Source organism: Erinaceus europaeus, chromosome 7 (genome assembly GCF_950295315.1).
Source record: "Erinaceus europaeus chromosome 7, mEriEur2.1, whole genome shotgun sequence".
Classification (NCBI taxonomy): Eukaryota; Metazoa; Chordata; class Mammalia; order Eulipotyphla; family Erinaceidae; genus Erinaceus; species Erinaceus europaeus.
Window position 1 is genome coordinate 29,167,905 of NC_080168.1, and position 21,216 is coordinate 29,189,120.

The 21,216-nt window shown below is 38.8% G+C and overlaps 1 protein-coding gene across 2 annotated transcripts in view; it reads right to left on the reverse strand.

Annotated features, from left to right (window-relative positions):
* Positions 1-21,216, reverse strand: part of PARD3B (par-3 family cell polarity regulator beta) — a 1,240,289-nt gene that overhangs the window by 334,674 nt on the left and 884,399 nt on the right. For both annotated transcript variants that reach the window (XM_060194068.1, XM_060194070.1), the window contains 2 exons: positions 6,936-7,142; positions 5,937-6,174 (listed from right to left, as the gene is read on the reverse strand). In XM_060194068.1, coding sequence (XP_060050051.1) covers positions 5,937-6,174; positions 6,936-7,142 — 445 coding nt within the window. The remainder of the gene's footprint in view (positions 1-5,936; positions 6,175-6,935; positions 7,143-21,216) is intronic.

Genomic DNA, 21,216 nt, shown 5'->3' on the forward strand with positions numbered 1-21,216 from the left:
TATGGTGGTGCTAGGGAACTGAACCTGAAACCTTGGAATGTCAGTTATGAGAGCCTTTTACATGCTTGTCTATATTTTAAACTTCATCAAAAGAAATTCACAAGTATTTGATTTTTCTTTCTACTATGACCAAGACAGAATCAAAAAAGCAAGATTTTTACTGTTGTATGGCCAATGTCTAGAATACTATATGATGCATAGCTATCTTTTAATGTAAACTGCTGAACAATTGAAATAATAATTATTATGTTTGATGAAGAGTGAGCATTTGCTTAGTGATCTATGTAAATTACTAATAAAATTAATATGGCAAACAATTTTTCCACAAGCAAAGGAGAAGTTGCTAGTTGAAGTTGTGTACCTTATTCTTTGCTAGTTCATTAAAGAAGAGTTTTCTAGACACGGCTGCTTTTGCTAGAAAATCACACAGTGGATATTGGAAAATCATACAATAATATTGTCTCTATCTGAAATCACACCAATTCTTTCCTTTTAGAATCCAGAACAGGTTGATAATGTAAGCGTTTCTGAAGTGGTTATAATGGCAAGAGGAGATACCAGGTATAATATGAAGGAGTACATTTTAAACACAAATATACCACAATCCAGTTTAAAGACTATTAGAGTCCGTTACAATGCACAAGGACCCAGGCTTGAGCTCATGGTCCCCAAGTGCAGGGGGAAAGCTTTGTCAAGTGGTGTCTTTCTGTTTGTAGGTGTCTTTCTGTCTCTCTCCCTCTCTATTACCCCTTCCCTCTTGATTTATGGCTGTCTATATCCAACAAATAAATAAAGATAATAAAAAATAAGAAAATAAATAAATAAAAGATAATGAAATTTTTAAAAAGAATATTAGCGTCTGTAAAGTAACTCTATTATTCAGAAATCAGGACCTGATTTCTGGGTTTTCACTTAAGAGTGGCCAAGGTTTTCTCCACTAGTGAAAAGATAATTTCTCTCCACTACTAAGAAAATATCTGCTTGGTGATGCAATGGCTAAAACATCAGACTCTCAAGCATAAAGTCACAGGTTTAATACCTGGCATCACATATGCCAGAGTCATGCTTTTGGCTCTCTTTCACTCTAAAATAAATAAATGATATATTTAAAAAAAAATGATCTGCTGAGACCCCAGGAAGGTGATCCAAGGTTGACAATAAGAAGGTTGTCTATCAGCCCCATTACATTAGGAGACAACGCCTGGATGCAAGGAGTCACTGTTGATGAAGATAACAATGCCCATGGAAGACACATGCATAATGGGATTTTTTAAGTACCTCTGACCCCTAAATTTCTCTCTTAGTAGCAGGTAGACAGAGGATGTAGTCAAAGTTTAAAGGTTCTTGAGCTGAGTGTTTTGAGACAATAATTCATGACCAATTTTATAGCTCTAGTTGAAACACAAGAAGGTAACTGTGTGTGTGTGTGTGGTTACTTATGAATGTATGATTTGACTGCTTCCAGGGAAATAGTTTTCATCCACACAGGCACAAAAAAGAGAGGGAAGTAGGGTGAGAGGGAGAGAAGAAGAAGAAGAAGAAGAAGAAGAAGAAGAAGAAGAAGAAGAAGAAGAAGAAGAAGAAGAAGGAGAAGGAGAAGGAGAAGGAGAAGGAGAAGGAGAAGGAGAAGGAGAAGAGGAAGAAGAAGAAGAAACAGAAGAAGAAGGAGGACTAGGGCAAGTAAGAAAGGGGAGGGGAGGGAAGGCAAAGGAGAGGAAGAGGAGAGGAGAGGAAGGGAGAGAAGAGGAGTGGAAGGGTGGGGAGGGGAGGGGAGGGGAGAAGAGATGAGGAGAGGAGAGATATTATTATACTAGAGCTTTTTTTGATGCCATGATGACACTCTCATGTGGTGTTGGGATTTAAACCTTGACCACAAATATGTCAAGATACACATACTACCCAGTGAGATATCTCCATATATAAGCACATGGGGATTACAAAACAATATAAAAATATTAAGAGGTGAGACCTCCCCAAATTATTCCAAAAAGAATGGGAATAGTCGCCTCCCCCCCCCCCCATAGAGGCAGAGAGAGTGAAAGAGATCCCCACAGCCCCAAAGCAAAGCTCCCTTCAGCGCAGTGGGGGGTTGGGTTCAAACCTGGGTCAGGCACATGGCCAAGCAGTACACTATTTAAGTGAGCTATTTCACTGGCTCTGGAGCAGGTTGACTTAGGCAATGAATAAAACTCTACTACTAAACATCATAACATAAACAGATTAGCAAATACTGGGGGAGAAGAGCACAACTTTTAGATATATTTTATTTATTTTTTTGCCTTTAGGGTTATTGCTGGGGCTTAGTGCCTACACTACAAATCCACTGCATCTGGAGGCTTCCCCCCCCCTTTTGTTGCTCTTGTTTATTATTGTTGTTGTTGCTGTCATTGTTGTTGGATAAGACAGAGAGAGGAGGGGAAGACAGAGAGAGGAGAGGAAGACAGACACCTGAAGACTTGCTTCACTGCTTGTGAAACGACCTGCACCCCCTGCAGGTGGGAAGCCCAGGGCCTGAACTGGGATTTCATGCGTTGGGTACTTGTGCTTCAGGCCATGTGTGCTTAACCTGCTGTGCTACCGCCCCGCTCCCAACTTTTAGACTTTTACAAGCGAGAGTAATGCCACTGCTAATGCTCTCACACTGCACTGATGCATGGTTTGGAGAAGAAGGGGGGAGAATTTCAGTCCCTACTCACAGTTTTGGCCAAGTGCCATTGTGAGTGGTAGAACTATACAACATACATTAAAAGTCCTATGTTCAGGAGAGTGTCTGTGAAATGCAGATAATGGCAAACAAAACATCTTTCAGCCACACATCTAACTCCCAGAGAAACTTAAAGCAATCAATCTTTTTTAAATAAGAAAGAAACTAAGTCAACAGCATCTGAGCAACAGATGAGAATTTAAGAAATATCTGTTGGCTAATGGTGACAGCTTTGTGTTCTTTGTTGTTGAAAATGTGCATGTAACAGCAACTCCAGTATGCCCCAAAACTCAGATACAAAAGCCTATGGTAAACAGTTGCTATTTTTATACAGGAGATAAACTCAAACACCACCTTTCAGATCTTAATTCTGCTAAAATAGTAGAAAGAAATAAACCCTGAGTTGCTAGCTGTCTAAAGGATCTAGGCCCTGTGATTTCTACCAGAGGAAAATGTAGCACATATTGGACAACACAAGGAAGAGTCAATTCTGTCTCACAGGCAATGGAGTATGAACCTGCCAAGTCAAATCTTCTAATTAAAGTTAAGGTTTAATTTAGTGATGTTCTAGAAAATGCAATCTGTGAAATGTCAACAGTTTTTATATTTATAGACTACTCTAGCAAAACCTTTATAGTTTCAGACTAGGAAGATAGCATGGTGGTTATGCTGAAAGAGCTTTATGGCTGAGGCACCAAAGGTTCCAGGTTCAATCCCTGGCACCGCCAAAAGTCTTGAGTTTACTAGTGCTCTGGTTAAAATAAACAAACAAATAGACAAATGTTTGGGTCAGACACATACACACTCTCTCTACATATTCATATGAATTGGGGCCAGAATACAAATGCATATATCCACTGAGAACACTTAATGGCAAATATCATTCATCATCCTTAAAAGACATCTGCTAAGGAATTTACTAAGATGTATCCAAACCAATTTACTATCATCAGTCACCTTCTGCCCATGGAAAGGAAGGGTGGAGATTAACTGAAATATTGATTTTTTTTTTCTTTGATGGGACACTGCTGGAGTTAAGAAACTATGGGTGGCCAGGCAGTGGCTCACCTGGTTAAGCACACACATTACAGTGCTCAATGACCATGGTTCAAGTCCTTACTCCCCACCTGCAGGGGGAAAGCTTCATGAGTTGTGAAGCATTGCTGCAGGCGGCTCTCTGTCTCTTTCTCTTTCTATATTCCCCAGCCCTCTCAATTACTCTCTGTCTGTATCCAATAAAAATAAATATTTAAAAAATAAAAAAGGAAGCGTGGAAATAGGGTTCTTCTACTTGTCTCTCCCAACATAATAAATAAGTGAACTACAAGAAAATCTCTCAAAGAGTTTGTAAGTAATTGTCAAGCAGATCATTATTCAATTTCCTACCATGCTTGCATGGTGCCATTCAATTATTTACTGATCCTCCTCCCCAATTCCATTCATGTGAGTACTTTCAATGCATCTCCATAAAGATGGTGGGAGTAAGAAACAGGTGTCTAAATCTGTCCTGGAGAATTCTGAGGCTGTCAGGTTGATGGGGGCAGGGGAGGAAATAGGGGAGCAATAGAAACATGATGCAAAAGATAATTATAGTAAGCCAACTAGAAGCACCAGAAAAAAAGAGACGAAAGTCATTTCAAATCAACACCATACTAGAGTCTACCCACTAGGGCCAGGGCACTCCAGAACTGTGCACTCTGTGGTCAGAGATTAAACACAAGATGAACTCAGAAAGTTAGTAGACCTCTACAGGGACGAGGTAGTGGTGTATCTGGTAGAAAGTATGTTACAGCCCTCAAGGACACCCATTCAAACCTCTGGCTCACACCTGCAGGGGGGAAGTTTCACAAGTAATTTCTGAGGCACTGCTGCAGGTATTAATATTTCTCTCTCCCTCTTTATCTTCCCCTTCTCTCTCAACTTCTCTGCCTCTATCTGACGTAAATAAATAAATTTAATTAAATTAGGAAATAACCAACACAAAGTGTCTAAAGGCCTGATTATACTAGATTTACAAGTTCAGTAAAACGCTATCCTTATTTTAATAACACCCTCTCCTTAGCCCTGGCTTCAGAAACTGGGAAGTAGGAGAATTCGGACAACCTCTTTCCATGACACGATAGGGCTGAGTTGAGCTGACATGCATGGCATTTTTCCCCCTTCTTTTTGGGAAAGTGAAGAAAATAAGGATGAGGGAAGTTAAGTATCCTATGTGACTCACAGCAGCTCTTTTTTGTTTTTACCTCTCAGTTTCTTTTTTATTTTATTTTATTCATAAAAAGGAAACAATGACAAAACCATAGGATAAGAGGGGTACAACTCCACACAATTCCCACCGCTAGAACTCCGTATCCCTTCCCCTCCCCTGATAGCTTTCCTATTCTTTAACCCTCTGGGAGTATGGACCCAAGGTCATTGTGGGAGGCAGAAGGAGGAAGGTCTGGCTTCAGTGACATCTCCCCTGCATCACAGAACCCTTATGGGTGACAAAAAAAATGTGAGCGTGAATCTGGCCATGCATAACCCTAGAGTCCCAGGAAGCTGGGAAGTGAGCTTAATGTATTCTGTATTATCTAACACAAAGGTTGTACATTAAAGCTGAAATTCAAGATTGCTCTTGCCTCTTATCTTCATCATAACCATCATCATCATCATCATCATCATCATTACTAGTATTTATTGGATAGAGACAGCCAGAAATTCAGTGTGGGGGTGGGGGAGGGAGAGAGAGACTGGCAGCCTATTTCACCCCTTGTGAAGCTTTTGCGCTGCAGGTGAGGACTAGGGGCTTGAACCTGGGTCCTTGAGCATTGCAATATGTGCGCTCAACCAGGTGTGCCATCACCTCACTACCTATCCCCGCCTCTTTACCTGTACCCACATAACATCATCTATATCTGTACCAAGTGTTAGCCTTTCGCTGTCTGTTTTCCCACATGAACAATGGGAGTGATAACAGAATCTTCCATTAGTATGATAATGATACTTGTTTAATCACATGTACTGTGCTTACAACAGTTATGACAGTTCTTGTCATCACCATGAGCTCTGGGAACCACCCAGGAAGGCTCCTACCATGCATGTGTACAGATTAGATTTCTATGCATTTAGCTGAAAAGAGGTAGGAACTCGTTAGTACCCCATCCCTCCCAATGCACACAAGTGAGATGATTCAGCAGGAGAAATCAAAAACAAACAAACACCACTCTGACTTCAGAGCAGGTCTCCATACCTCAGCATGGCACCAAATCCTTTCTTCTTTGTTTTCTTCTCTGAGTCTTCATTTTCTTCTTTTTGCTTTTTCTCTTTGATTTTCAATTTACTTTTTTCCTTCTTCTTCTCCTTCTCTTTCAATTTTTTGACTTTCCTGGTTTTATTTTCTGTGTCCTCTAACTCAGTGTTTCCCTGAGTGGCAGGTTCACAATTCAGAGCTCCTTGGCCAGAGTGAGAGCTCTTATCAGACAGACTGTCTGCACAGAACGAAAAGAAAATCGATACACATGGTCAGGGGCACTTACTGTTAGCATATCAAGAGAGTTCAAAATGTAAAATAGAAAAAGGAGAATGAATAAAAGTGGTTCTACTCCACCACTTGGCTACATACATCCTATGAAGAGATAAGTGCCTAAACTTATGGGGGGGGGTTGTTGTTGTTTGTTTTTTAATCAAGTATAGGATGTTCGAAGTGGGGAGTGAATGGTTGCTTAGAACAAGTAATAAAAGATTTGATATGTGGTGAAGCACTGATCTTTCTAAACACCTGTTTGTTTACCTTGATAAGCTCAGAAAGCATACATGCTACAGAACAAACAGGGTGAGCTGATTTCTAGACGAGGTTTTCTATACAAATGTAACCAACTGCTTCTATGCAATTAATGCAGTCAGTCTTCAGGTTAATGCTGCATCTAATGACTTGAATCAGAATGTTAAGAAATGCATACTTAGTGCTCCTATCCTAAGGGTAAACGACAGCTGGTCCTTGTAGGAAAGTGAAGGAGAACATTTTCTTTAGCGTTTGCAATGCAAAATAAATTGCATCCTGCATTATCCAATTCCACATTCGTTAAGCCAAAGGGCAAAACATATCAGGAAAATGAATTACTTTTAATATCAAAAATATAATTGTGATTCTTAAATCATTTTTCTCTGTAGTTAAGCACACTTTGTGCCTCTGATTTGCAGATAATAACAAAATGAAGAAACTATTTAAGGAAGCATGCTCATTGCCTACCAGCGTCAAATTCTTCTGGTCCATCATAAGATTTGTCAATGGCTGCTCTGAAGCTCTCATTACAGCCACGACCACGAACCATGTGTGGCCGGGGCCTGTGGAAGGGAAGTTCATTCTTCCTGACCTCAGCTACAGCGGTCTGCAGGCTCTCCAAGGAACTGGACTTTTTCAAACCCAGAGTTGGACCAAAATCTTTGCTTGGAGATTCTGGGGGAAAAAAATGGCAAAATGTTACTTACTCTTTTGCTAATGAGACAGTGCTGTGTAGTGGAAATATTTGTTGTTCCCAAAGTATTTCTTTGTTGGCACTGCAAAAAACGGGGCGTTAAGTAGGTGGTATTTAGGGTGAAATCACAACTCTGCCACATTTTGTGGCTTTAAGCAAGTGACTTGACTTCTTTGAGACTAACTTTCAATTTGCACAAAGTAGGATAAAATGGTAACATGTCACATAGAAGTAAATATGAAACTGTTAGTCTGAATACCCAGCCACATTCAAAGACAGTTAGGAATTTGAAAGCTTAAGGTAGTCCATAGAGATTATATTTGTGGGAGTATCATAGGTGCATACACACACCACCCTAACATAGCAATAAGTGATGATTCTCTCACAGGACCCATTCAAGTTGTTCCCAGACAGTGTAGTTTTTATTATTGCTATCACTGTTTTCATGACTACTGAGTGACGTTCTATGCCTATTAATTAAGGGGCATCAAAGTGATAGACTTTTTTTTTGTGGTTAAACACTACTTTACTCTAGTGGCTACCAATGCATGGCCAAAGCTATGTTTTTCAGTCAATAAATAAAACAGAAAGACAACTCTGTGTGTCAGTATTTATTGTTCCAAATGTATTTCCAAGTGGGTCTCTAGAAAAGAGGCGACTTTTCTAGAAAAGTCTTCAAAATGAAAAAGGTGAAGCTAATTGAATTTGAATAATTTATTTTTTGACAGATCATAGTTTTCACTTGTACCACTTGTCTTACCCTGTACCTCCTCCCTTCCACCCATGACTTGACCTCTCTTCCCACCCGCAGTCAGGCTCCCAGTAGTCTGAAAAAGGTTTGGGTTAAATAAATACCAGCAGCACAAAGATTATGGGAAAGATGGAAGGAATTCTCCCAGGGCTCTTTTCTGTCATGGTAACAACTCCTGATACTACTCTCTAGTAATACAAGAAACTATTGGCATTAGTAGTTAGTAGTTCTAGTTGCATTTCTGGAAATAAAGTTCTTTTCAGTATTATCTCAATAGCTATAGACTGAGTCCATATTAAAATTATGTACATGAAATTTTACTTCAGTGTCTAAAACATTGTAGGGCTCAATAAACTACACGAGTCCTTAATATCTCTCTTATTTTTGCTTTTATCATTATTTTATCACACTGATTTTAGCACTAGGTGTTTACCACAGCATTAAATAGTATAAGAAAGGCTTGTTCTTCTTCTGTCTTTCTATTCTTTTTTTCCCTTCCATAGCACTTATTAGCTCTGGTTTATGGTGGTGGTGGGGGGCGGGGGGATTGAACCTGGGACTTCAGAGCCCCAGCATGAGAGTCCCTTTGCATAACCATTATGCTATTTATCCCCATTCTTAAATAGTGTAAGGAATACAAAAGCAATGCAACAAAATTCTCCACATATAGGCATACCCATGGAGCTAAATAATAATACACACCTTTCCACGTGCTCTAAATATGTTAAAAATTGTCAAGTATAACAACGCTAATACATGACAATGCAGATTGTTTAGTCCTGTTTTTCTTAAATCCTTTTCTATGTGATTTGTCTGTGTTTACGTTAATATTTATCATTGTGCGATTAGCACTACTGTTAGTCCCGTTATACAGATGAGGAAACTGAAATGAAGAACAATGGCAAGCTGATATAAAGTTACATAGTTAATAAAACTCAGAAATGAAAACTGTCTTCAAGAAGCCTAAAGGAACACTTTTTTTTTTTCCTTCAATACTGCTTAAAGATGTATCTAGCTTTTAGGAGCCCAGCAGTGGTACACCTGGTTGAGTGTATATGCTGCAATGCACAAGGACCAGGGTTCAAACACCAGATCTCCATCTGTAGGGGGGAAGCTTCACAAGTGGAGAAGCAGTGTTGTGGGTCTCTTTCCCCCCCCCCCCTCCTCCTCTACTTCTTTTTTTCTTTCTTCTTTTCTACCTCTCCCTTCCCTGTCAATTTATATCTCTATCCAATAAAAAATAATAATAATAGATGCATATGGCTTTTGTCCTCTATTTAAATTGGTCTATAGTTTTCTCTCCCTTAAATAAGATCATTATGCTAGACTAGTTAGATGTGTTCTGAGTCTGTTCGAGAGGAGAAATTGCAATTAAAAAAAAAGGATACCGTAGTTTTAGTCATTTTATTGAGGGTAAAATAGTTTCTAGGACAGTTGTTGGCACATGTGTATAGTTTCTTAGTTTATTTATCTCCTATGAACATGTATGCATACCAATCCCCCCACAAATCAAAATTCCTCTTCCCCATGATGCACTGGGTGCCCTCAAATCACCCCTTACCTCTCTTTTCCCCGGGTCCTTTGATTTGATGCAACATATGCTACATATTCCAATATTCACTCTGTGTTTCCCTTCCTTAAAAAATATATCAGAAATTAATTGATAGTCACAAATACTGAGGATATGTTACTTCTGGATCCAGAAAAGACATACTTCTTATCATCTTAGAAAGAGGGGTAAGTTGAAAAATCAGAAATTGAATAAGATCATTTCTGACAAGAAAGTAAAAATGAGATGTGGAGTGTTGAAAACAACAGTAAAAGCTTTGGAGTTTACAGAAAATATTTTAAACCTTATGCCCTTGGGATTTCTGACATGAAGTTTGGTAAAAACATGAGAACTATCTGAGAAATCTTGTTCCTCTATCAACAATACTAACAGTCTTTATTTATTAATTGCTATTCAGGGGATTACATTAAAGTCCAAGCTGTAAGTATGCAGCCAGATTTCAGCAATAAATTCCAGGGAACATAAAAGCAAATACATTATCTAAGGTATAAGACTTGGTATCTGAAAGAAGCTCATCTACAACTCAGCAAGAACTCAGATTTGAGAAGGAACAAATATATTTTTACACATTCTAAGCACACTAAACATTAAGGATTCATAGATTGTGCAGGACTAATAGATCCGACAATTAATTCACTTTACATAAGCTGAAGTCACAAATAAGAAGTGTCAGTTGGTGGTACTGGCTAAACTGTAAAGTATCTCTAACCGGATGTGGTGGTATATAATGAAACTAGTAACTGATTTAGCTCAACTGAATACCTGTAACTATGTAGTCAGGCTTTTATTTTTTTTCACACATGGAAAGAATTTTGTATCTTCCTGTGGACAAAAGAGAGTGTAATAATGAAGAGGGGCCAGCAGCACAGAGTCAAATGCAGAATTAGGAAGTCTTTTATAAAGACTTATTGATGTCTTAAACTGACAGAACTGAATCTCTAAGTGAAAAGAACTCTCATAGGGCTGAGTGGTGGTGCACCTGGTTACATATACATGCTACCAGGCACTAGGACCTAGGATCAAGCCTCCAGTCCCCACCTGCAATGAGGAAAGGTTCAAGAGTGGTGAAGCAGTGCTGCAGGTGTCTATCTTTCTTTTCCTTTCTGTCTCCTCCTCCCTTTCAATTTCTATCTGTTCTATCAAATAAAATAACCAAAGGTTTTTTAAAAGCATGTTCACAAGAACTTTCAGCAGTATTCATTTATTCATTCTTCTTTTATTACATTCTAGGGCTTCTGACAGAAGGTCAAGTTACTGGTAAGCAAGAATTGGCAGGCCCATTGATGCCTATGAGCATCAAAATACCAACTAACACCTACAATAAAGTGCCCTTTAGTAATTGTGTAGAAACAACAACAAAAATGATCATATTTAGTCACTCTTCCCGAGACAGCTTTTTCACTCTTACCTCCATTTCAGCTAAGGCTGCCAATGCTTGGGAAATTGTGTGTCTTTTAGATTAAGAAGATTCACTGTCCACTTTAGCCTAAATCATGCATACAAATCATAGATCTTATAGGTTGTTCCTGAGAGTAGAGCTCTCTTTGAAGGGATAAGATAAAGTGAAATGAATTGCAAATCCTCTCTCTGTCCCATAGTAGGAAGTCTTCCCCAAATATGACTGCTTACATTTTCATCTATAATCAATATATTTGTTGTGATTGACTATAAGCTATTTCCTGTAAGATTTATTTGCAGAATATCTACACACCACACATTAGACAAAAGACTAGTAATCAAAATATATAGAGAGATCACAAATGAAGAAACAAAGAACCTCATTAAAAATGAGGAGAGGGCACGGATGGACTCTTCACCAAAGAGGACATTCAAAGGACCAATAAACATGAAAAAATACTCCAAGTCACTGGTTATCAGAGAAATGCCAGTAAAGACAACAATGAGATGCCGCTTTACACTGGTGAGAGAGCTACACAGGAAAAAGGACAGAAATAAGTGCCAGTGAAGATAAGGAGAGAAGGAAACTCTTCTATACTGTTTCTAAACCTCTAAGTTGGCTCATCCTCTTAAAAAAAAAAAACATCTGGAGATAGTTCAGAACATTAGAAATAGACTTGTCTTATGATGTGGCAATTCCTTTCCTAGGATTTATCAAAAAATAATCAACACCTATCCAAACAGATCTATTTGCAATATCTCAAATTTGGAAGCAGCACAGATGCCCCATTATAGATAAGTGGTTAAGAACATTGCAGTATATATGCACACAATGATATATAGATAGATATAAACATAGACATAGATTGATATACACACTACTCAGCTGTAGAAGATTGTGAAGTTTTCTCCTTTGTCATGTATTGAATGGAACTTGAAGAAATTACAAGTGAGATGAGTCAGAATATCAAATGACTTCTTTTACAGGTAGAACTTAAGAACCAAAGAAAGGAAGCAAAAACAAGGTATGAAACTTGGTCTAGGTCTTACCTACTGCAGCAAAACCAAGGACTAGGAGGTGGAGGAGGGGCATAAGAGGGGGCCTGTGGGGAGGGGGTCAGTGCAACATATTAAGAAGGACTTAAGATGGTGGTGGGAGTGGTGTTCAGACACCTATCATGAGCTGATAAGAAACAGTATCCATTTGACAACTGTCCTATAAATCACTCAAAATGGATTTTTAAAAGAATGATATGGGGACTGGGTGGTAGCACAGAGGGTTAAGCGGACCTGCTCAAAGATACTGGTTTGAGCCCCTGGCTCCCCACCTGCAGGGGGGGGGTCCCTTCACAAGATGTGAAGCAGGTGTTTGTCTTTCTCCCCCCTCTCTGTCTTCCACTCTTCTCTCCATTTCTCTCTGTCCTATCCAACAAGGACAGCAATAACAACAACGGAAAAGGGAAAAAGGAACAGTGGATTCGTAGTACAGTCACTGAGCTCCAGTGATAAACCTGGAGGCAAAAAAAGAAAATCTATAAATATCACATTATCACAGTGTAAATTTTGTCCAAATTTGAGCATTAATTTGTTCTATTTTTGAGTATCTATACAGTTACTCTGTACATTACTGTTCAATGACTCCAGTCAAATTTAGGTGCTGGAAATACACAGAAATTAATCCCCTTCTAAAGGCTTAATTTAAAAAAAATTTTTATTTATAAAATGGAAACAATGATAAGACCATAGGATAAGAGGGGTACAATTCTACACAATTCCCACCACCAGAACGCCCCTATCCCATCCTCTCCTCTGATAGCTTTCCAATTTTTTATTCCTCTGGGAATATGGACCCAGCGTCATTATGGGGTGCAGAAGGAGGAAGGTCTGGTTTCTGTAATTGCTTCCCCACTGAACATGGGTGTTGACAGGTTGATCCATACTCCCAGCTAAAGGCTTAATTTTTTAAACATATGACTTACAGGCCCTTTAACTATTCTCTAAGATCTCAGAAAATTTAGCCTTCAGTCAGAAACATAAACTTAATATATATAAATTCTTGAAATGAAAATACAATTGTTATCAAGAATATAGCAGGAGAATAACACAAGATATAATTATTCTCAAGTTTTTGTGAATTATTCTCAATAATAAAAGTAATCATAATGTTTCATACACTAAATATTTCTTACTAAAATTTCCATGAAAAAATACTACTGTAGCACTAAAATGTTATAGAACTATAAAGTGCTATAGAATTTTTAAAGGATTGCCAAATGAAGGAGTAGCATAACTTGGTTTTGGAATACTGCCCCAAGAAAAGTAAAAGGAAATAGCAGTCTTTTTTTTTTTTTCTTCATCCCACCAACCCCTCCAAGGCATCCATTATCCACTACTTCCAGCCACTAAGAAGAATTGAAGGTTATTCTGGAGACTAGATATGGATATCAAGAGCAAGGTCTGTCTGAAAGGAGCTATGCTATCCTTGCTTCAAGGGGCATAAAATAGGTGTTAAGAAGACAAGAAGCCACTACAGAGCAAAGTCTTACCACCACCCCAACCTTCTAGGTAGTCTCACTTCAACATACTATGAAACAGGAAGTCCTTCCTGGAGGATTCTTTGAATATGAAACTCAGTTTCTCACTCAGTCTTGGGCTCCCATCCCTGGCTGAGAACTTATGGCTGAGAATATTTATTCCTTACGGGCATAAATTTAAATTGATAGAGAATAAAACAGTCTAGAGATTAGAGATTATTAGTGAGAGATTAAGAGGGGAGGCAGTGGAACATCTCCCATTCTTAAGACTTATTTGTTGTTCCTGATTTCCCTAAGCCTCTCTTCTATGGAATGAGGATAAAACATGTATGAAAAGGTTCTGGTGCATAGTACACAGTACACACTCATAAAGTATTAGCTGTGGAAATCATTACTTTTTATATTTGTGCCACATCTAAATATTTGAATACGGAGAGTCAGGTGGTAGCGCAGCGGATTAAGCGCACTTGATACAAAGCACAAGGACCAGCATGAGGATCCCAGATGGAGCCCCTGGCTCCCCACCTGCAGGAGAGTCGTTTCACAAGCGGTGAAGCAGGTCTGCAGGTGTCTTTCTCTCCCCCTCTCTGTCTTCCCCTCCTCTCTCCATTTCTCTCTGTCCTATCCACAACAATGACATCAATAACTACAGTAATAACTACACTATGACAATAAAACAAGGACAACAAAAAAGGAATAAATTAATATTTTTAAATTAAACTAAATAAATATTTGAATAAGAATGTAATTAGGCTTAATTCACCACCACACCTTTTTAAAATTTTATTTTCCATTTGTTGCCCTTGTTTTGTTATTGTTGTTGCAGTTATCATTGTTGTTGCTATTGATGTTGCCATTGTTCCATAGGACAGAGGGAAATGGAGACAGGAGGGGAAGACAGAGAGGGGGAAAGAAAGACACCTGCAGAACTGCTTCACTGCCTGTGAAGCGATTCCCCTGCAGGTGGGGAGCTTGGGGCTCAAACCGGCATCCCTACGCTGGTCCTTGTGCTCTGTGCCACATGTGCCCATCCCACCACGCTTTTTTAAAGACGTGTTTTTATACGAGAGGGAGAGGGAGAGGGAGAGGGAGTGGGAGAGGGAGAGGGAGAGGGAGAGGGAGAGGGAGAGGGAGAGGGAGAGGGAGAGGGAGAGGGAGAGGGAGAGGGAGAGGGAGAGGGAGAGGGAGAGGGAGAGAGAACCAGGGCATCATCTTGGCATATGCAGCACCAGGGACTCATTTTGAAACATCATGCTTTTAAATTCTGTGTTTTAACCATTATGTTAACTTCCTGGTTGCCACTACTACACTCAAAATATAACATTCATTAAATAAAAATAAATAAATAAATAGAGACGATAAAATGTGAGAGAAAAGAAAATTCATTTCAAAAGAAATGCCATTCTTTCTTCTTATTCACAGATTGATCTGATTATTTCCAAACAACCCTTTACAATTCTTTTCTATTTGAAAAAGTGTATATATTTACCTGCCCATCTCCTGTAAGGGCTCTTCCTAGGAAGATTAATATAGGAGTCTCGGATACCCTTCTCCTTAGGCTATAATCATTTAATTAGTCTGAGATTTCATTGGCAATGTTTGAACTTCCCATCCTAGCATTAATGTCTTGTAATAAAAGAATGCCTTAATCTAGAAGACCAGTAATTGGATCTTCCATTATTGATGAAATTGCTTCCAATACATTCTTATTAAAGCATAAGAAATTATTTGGGGGGGGTTGGGAAGGTATTCACTTTCGGATACACAACAACTTTTTCTTCCAACTAGAGTTTATAATGAACAACCACTTATGATAAATTAACAATAAATAATGTATTAATTTACACATTTCAATAACATCAAGTGCCCCCAGGGCACTTAGTAGAAAATTAATTAAAGTTGTGTCCCTCCCTCTAAAATTAGAATAATGTGTCCAGTAGTGACTTGGGGATCAAAATGATTGCAATGCTATCCAGGGGTCACAGCATGAAACTTCAGAAGTGGGGAATTTCTCAAGATAACTTTCCTTCATTATCAATTTGGCCTCACCATATTATGGGCAATGAATTAGGCAAATACAATTGAAAAGCTTTACTTGCTTCATGGTGAGTTGTGATGTGAAATTAAATAGCCTTCCAATTCTTTGAATGAAGAATGGTTATAAATTCCAAGGAGAAAGTCACAACATCATTTTATGATCTACTATACCCAATTCTGCTTTTTTTTTTTTTTAACTTCAGACTACATTTTCTGAAAAAAAAAAAAATATCCTAAGGGGAATATGTCTTATGTACTTTAACAGATAACAATTACAGATTCATTGGCCAAAAAAAAAAAATCCCATAATATTCAAGTGTATAGTTTTCCAAATTATGTTATCATTGTTGTGCCCATGATGGTCCTAATTTCAGTGTTTCAACTATTTTTTTAAAATTTCTTTTGCCACCAGGTTTATCGCTGGGGTTCAGTGCTTGCATGGTGAATCCAGTACTGATAGTGGGCTTTCTTTTTTCATAGAGACAGTGAGAAGGGAGGCGGCAGAGAAGGGGAGGGGAGCCCTACAGCACTCTTCCAATGCTCCTGAGATATCCTCCCCGCCTCCACACACACACAGGTGGAAATCAGGAACTTAAATGGGTAAAGTGTGTGTTCTATCAAGTGAACTACCACCTGACCCCAATATTCTAACTATTGACTGTCCAAGCTTATCACAATGTCATCTTGTTTATTCATTATTATTATTAGTCATTATTACAGTGCATAAAGTAATAAGGCTTATATTATTATCTGCTGTCACTTGTGTCTTGATTGTTTTCTGGTCAGTTTCCAAGTTCTCCATGGGTATTTTTTCTTTTAAATCTTATAAATCCCAGGGTCTTTTGTCATTTCTTGAAATTAATATCAGAATGATCGACCATTTTTCTCATTAAGATTCATTCATTTACAATGTTTTTCCTAGTCTGTCTCAAAATATTATCTATTTTAAAGTGAAACTATGGGGACTTAGATAAACACTACAAAAAATACATGTCTATAGGCATGGTCCTTCTATAATAGTGTCTTTAAAACTATGATAAATATTGTTCATTTAGATTTTATTTACTAAAATTTTCTACTTTTATAAACTAAAAGTCAGAATTTTTTAAAGGTTTATTTATTAACATGAAAGAGAAGAGGGTGGAAAGAGAGAGAGAGAGAGAAAGACAGAGAGAGAGAGAATGAGGATCAGAGCATCACTCCGGCACATATAACGGCAGGGATCAAACTTGGGACTTCACGCTTTTAAGTGCATATGCACTGCCCCTGAGTCAACTACTGGGCTACAAAAAGTCAGTCTTTTAAAAAATATATTTATTTATTTATTCCCTTTTGTTGCCCTTATTGTTTTATTGTTGTAGTTATTGTTGTTGTCGTTGTTGGATAGGACAGAGAGAAATGGAGAGAGGAGGGAAAGACAGAGATGGGGAGAGAAAGATAGACACCTGCAGATCAACTTCATCACTTCACCACTTGTGAAGCAACTCCCCTGCAGGTAGAGAGCCGGGGGCTCGAAGCGGGATCCTTACTTGGGTCCTTGCACTTTGCACCGTGCACTTAACCCGCTGTTCTACTTTCCGACTCCCAAAAGTCGAAGCCTTATGCTTTATTCTGGCTTCTCTTTCAAACTCGCGAATTTAATGACTTAAATTTATCACAACAAAATTATTCTCGAGATGATTTTCTTTTCCTTTTATCATACAAATTGCAAACTTTGTGATTTAATGTAGTGGCTAAACTACTATTTAAATATATATATAGACATACATATATGCACATGCATACATACACATACACATGCATGGCGGGCTGCCAATGTAGTTCACTGCCACAGTGCTTCGTCTACAGCCCAGGCTTGAGCCTGGTTACTACCACATTAAAGGAAATTTTGCTGCTGGAGTGTTTTCCTTCTTTTTATCCATATCTCTTTATCTGAAAAAGTTGGCTCAGAATGGTGAAGTCCTGACAATCACCAAAAACAGGAAAATAGAATAGGCCAGTAAGATGGTAGAGCTAGGAAAGCACTGCTTTTGCCATGTGCACACCTGAGGTTTGAGTCCTCAGGCCCTCACATCACTGGATAAAGTTTTGCATGTGGTGTTACTGTCTTTCTATCTGGGGGGGGGAAATGACCCAGAGGGCCAGTAAAATAGCTCACCTGGTTAGTGCAACTACCTTTCCCTGCATAGGACCCAAGTTCAAGCCTGACTCCAACACATCAGACAAAGCTTCACTGCTGTAGTGTCTTTCCCTCCCTCTCTCTGTCTCACTGTTTTTGTCCCTCAGTTTCTATCCAAATATGCCATTCTGGAAGCTCTAGAAGTGAAATAAACAACAAAAAAAAAGTAGACCTAACTCAGAGCAGAGCAGTTATACCCCTGTAATTGTCTATCTGTATGGGCTCTATGTAGCCACCTGAATAACTCAAAACTTATTTCCAGTAGACTGCTTTGCTTCGGTCTCTGTTCTAGCAATTTCAGTCTTATCAGGAAAACTTTTCTAAAATAAAAACAATGACAAACAAACGCTTTAACAGTTTAATTCTATGTACAAATTAATTAAAAATTAGATCAATAGCAATGATCTCTGGAAGAAAAATGTGGTTTCTAAGACGGGGACATATACCAATGAGCTCTCTCTCTCTCTCTCTCTCTCTCTCTCACACACACACACACACACACACACACACACACATTATTTGAGATTCAAACTGACTAAAATAGAAAGTTTTTCTACCTGTGAAAAGAACAGAACTAAATAAATGCCGTGGGAATAGGTGAACGTGAAAGTCAGGGGTAGTGACAGCAACTGGAAGACTCTTTTCCACACTGAAGTGAAGGAGAACAAAGCTTCACATGAAAAAGCAGCACCCAGTAATTGCTTCACTTCCCCAAAGCCCACATCAAGTTTCTTGTTCTTTGTTAGTACAAATGTTGAGTGCTTTTTGTCACTTTCGAGCATTTAATAATTTCTGCCCTCTCTATAATTATCCACTCATCTCAATGTTTTCTCTTTTTATGGTAGTCATTCTTTTGCACTTAACTTCTTTCTTTGTATTATTAACCTCTTCTGCCATTTTCCCCTCTTATGTTCACTGTGAATCGTCTTTATTTTAACCCACTTCCAGGAATATCTTTATTTGTCTCCTAACCTCCTCCCCCCTCCTCCTTACATATCTGAGTAACAGCTTTTCACTCTGAATGCAAACCATAGTGGTGACTTCCCACTTTTATCCTATTGCCATTTAATCTTCCAGTGACTTGCTTCAACAGCACAGCTTTAGCTTTTAATGGTTCAGTGCTTTATGTCTTCTTTGAATTGTATACTACTCTCAAGACGATATCTAATGTAAAGAATCGCAAACGCTTCTTATGGGAAACGATTAGCATAACTAAAGGTGAAACAGACTGATTTCTTAGATGGTACTCATATGAAGATACTTCTACACACGGGACAGACTGAATGCCTGTACTTCAAGGTCAAACACTTTTACACACTCTATGCTTTTGCTCTACTATGTTCTACCCTTAGTAATCTGATATTCTCAACTACTAGTTTCATACTGGACAGAGAGAGTGAAGGGTTTTTGATTTTGTTTTTCAGTTTCATGTTAATATGATTAACAACTGCTTTCTAGACATGCTTGGAACAAGGTTTTTTAATCTGATCAATTACAGTGAATAACTGAATATTTTTTGTGACTCAGAACTGTGCTTGATCCTAAGAGGAACAGGAGACGAATGTGGTAACTAATACTTCCCTGTTGTTTAACGAGTGACAAAGTTCCTTCATATAAAAAATGAGGCCACAAATTTCACAAATGATTTGATCTAAATTAAACTGTTCATTCCTGTCCAGAGGGAGAATGACATAAAGGGAGGTGGGGGGAGAAAAAGAAAAGGGAAGATTAAAGAAATTAACTGGAGTAGTTGCACTCACTCTCCTCTTTATGAGAATGAGAATGTGAGTGTGAACATCTAGGTCAGGGAGGAGTGAAGAGGAGTGAACCTAGGAATCAGCATTTTTTAACCTTTGGTACACATCTTTTTTTTTTTCCTTCTTTTTTCCCCTTCAGAATAAAAGGTGCTTTATTATCAAACCCTGAACACATACACGAGCATTGAGAATATAAACAATTGGGGAGGGGGGCGGGCATTGGCTTCTTCTTCTAGCGTTTGCCCTTCTTCCGTAGCCAGTCAACAGCGTCAGGTTGAGCCTGATGTCAAGTTTCGAGACCTCCTTTGAATCTGGAGAGGTGGCAGTCGTTGACTATGTGGGTCATAGTCTGTCTGTAGCCGCAGGGGCAGTTCAGGTCGTCTCTGGCTCCCCAGCGATGGAACATAGCGGCGCACCGGCCATGGCCTGTTCGATAGCGACTGAGGAGGGCCCAATCATAACGTGCTAAGTCAAAGCCGGGTTGACGCTTGCAGGGGTCTGTGATGAGGTGTTTGTTCTTTACCTCAGCTGACTGCCAACTCTGTTTCCAAGAGACTGGAACAGAGAAGTTCAGTGTAGGCATAGGGGACCAGATGGGGTGACGAGACGTCAAGCGTTGGACAGGGTGGGCGAAGATATCCGCGTATATTGGCAGGTCCGGTCGAGTGTAGACGTGGGAAATGAACTTAGATGATGCCGCATCCCGACGAATATCTGGCAGGGCGATGTTGCTAAGAACTGGCAGCCATGGAACCGGGGTGGAACGGATGGTTCCAGAAATTACTGGCTGCTCTGGCTGAATGCACATATTACTATGCTCATGGATCAGTGTTCAAGCTCCTAAGCCCACCTGCAGGGAGGAAGCTTCCAAGTCTTGAAGCAGGTCTGCAGATGTCACTCTTTCTCTTTATTTACCTTCTCCCCCCCTCTCAATTCCTCCTTATTCTAGCAAATATATAAAAGGAAAAGAAAAGAAAGGAAAGGAAACAGCTGGAAACTACCTGGGCACTGATATCTATACTAGAAGTCAAAGACCGTAATAGGTCATAGGCCAGAGTATGAATCCTTCACATATACAATCAACTTACTCTTAGTGAAATGTCCTTTGATATCTATTTGGTAAACATCACTTTTATTGAGATAAAATTGTACAAGTTCAAAGTGTATAAGATGATATTTGATGTATACATATTACAAGGTACACGTTAAAATTGCTATCTTAAGGTCACTTATTACCTCCATCACCTCCTATAATTACCACTGTATGTTTATGTAGTGTTAAAAATATTAAGGATCTGTTGATGTAGGGACTTCCAAGAATATAATATGATACTGTTACCTGTAGTCACCACTCTGTACTAAAATCTCCAGAATTTACGAACTTACTCCTCTTTGACCGTATCTTTTCATTTCCCATCCCTCAGCAACTGACAACCATCATTCTAATCTGTTTCTGAATTTGACTTTTTTAGGTCCACTTATAAGTGCAATCATAGGTTTTTTTTTTCTTTTCACCTTTCTCTGCATAACTTATTTCAACTTGGGATAAAGCTCTTGAGATCTATACATATGCATGCATGTACCTATACACACTCATATTCATATTCATACACATACAAATATTCCTTGTGCACTCCTCCACAGGTAAACATGAGTTGCTCCCTGTTTTGGCTGTTGTAAATAATGCTACAGTGCACATGGAGTACAGCTAATTCTTCACAGCATTTTCATTTCCCTGAGATACATACCCAGAAGTGAAACTGCAGAATTACGTGATAGTTCTATTTTAATTATTTTGAGAAAATTTTGCAGTCTTCTCCACAATGGCT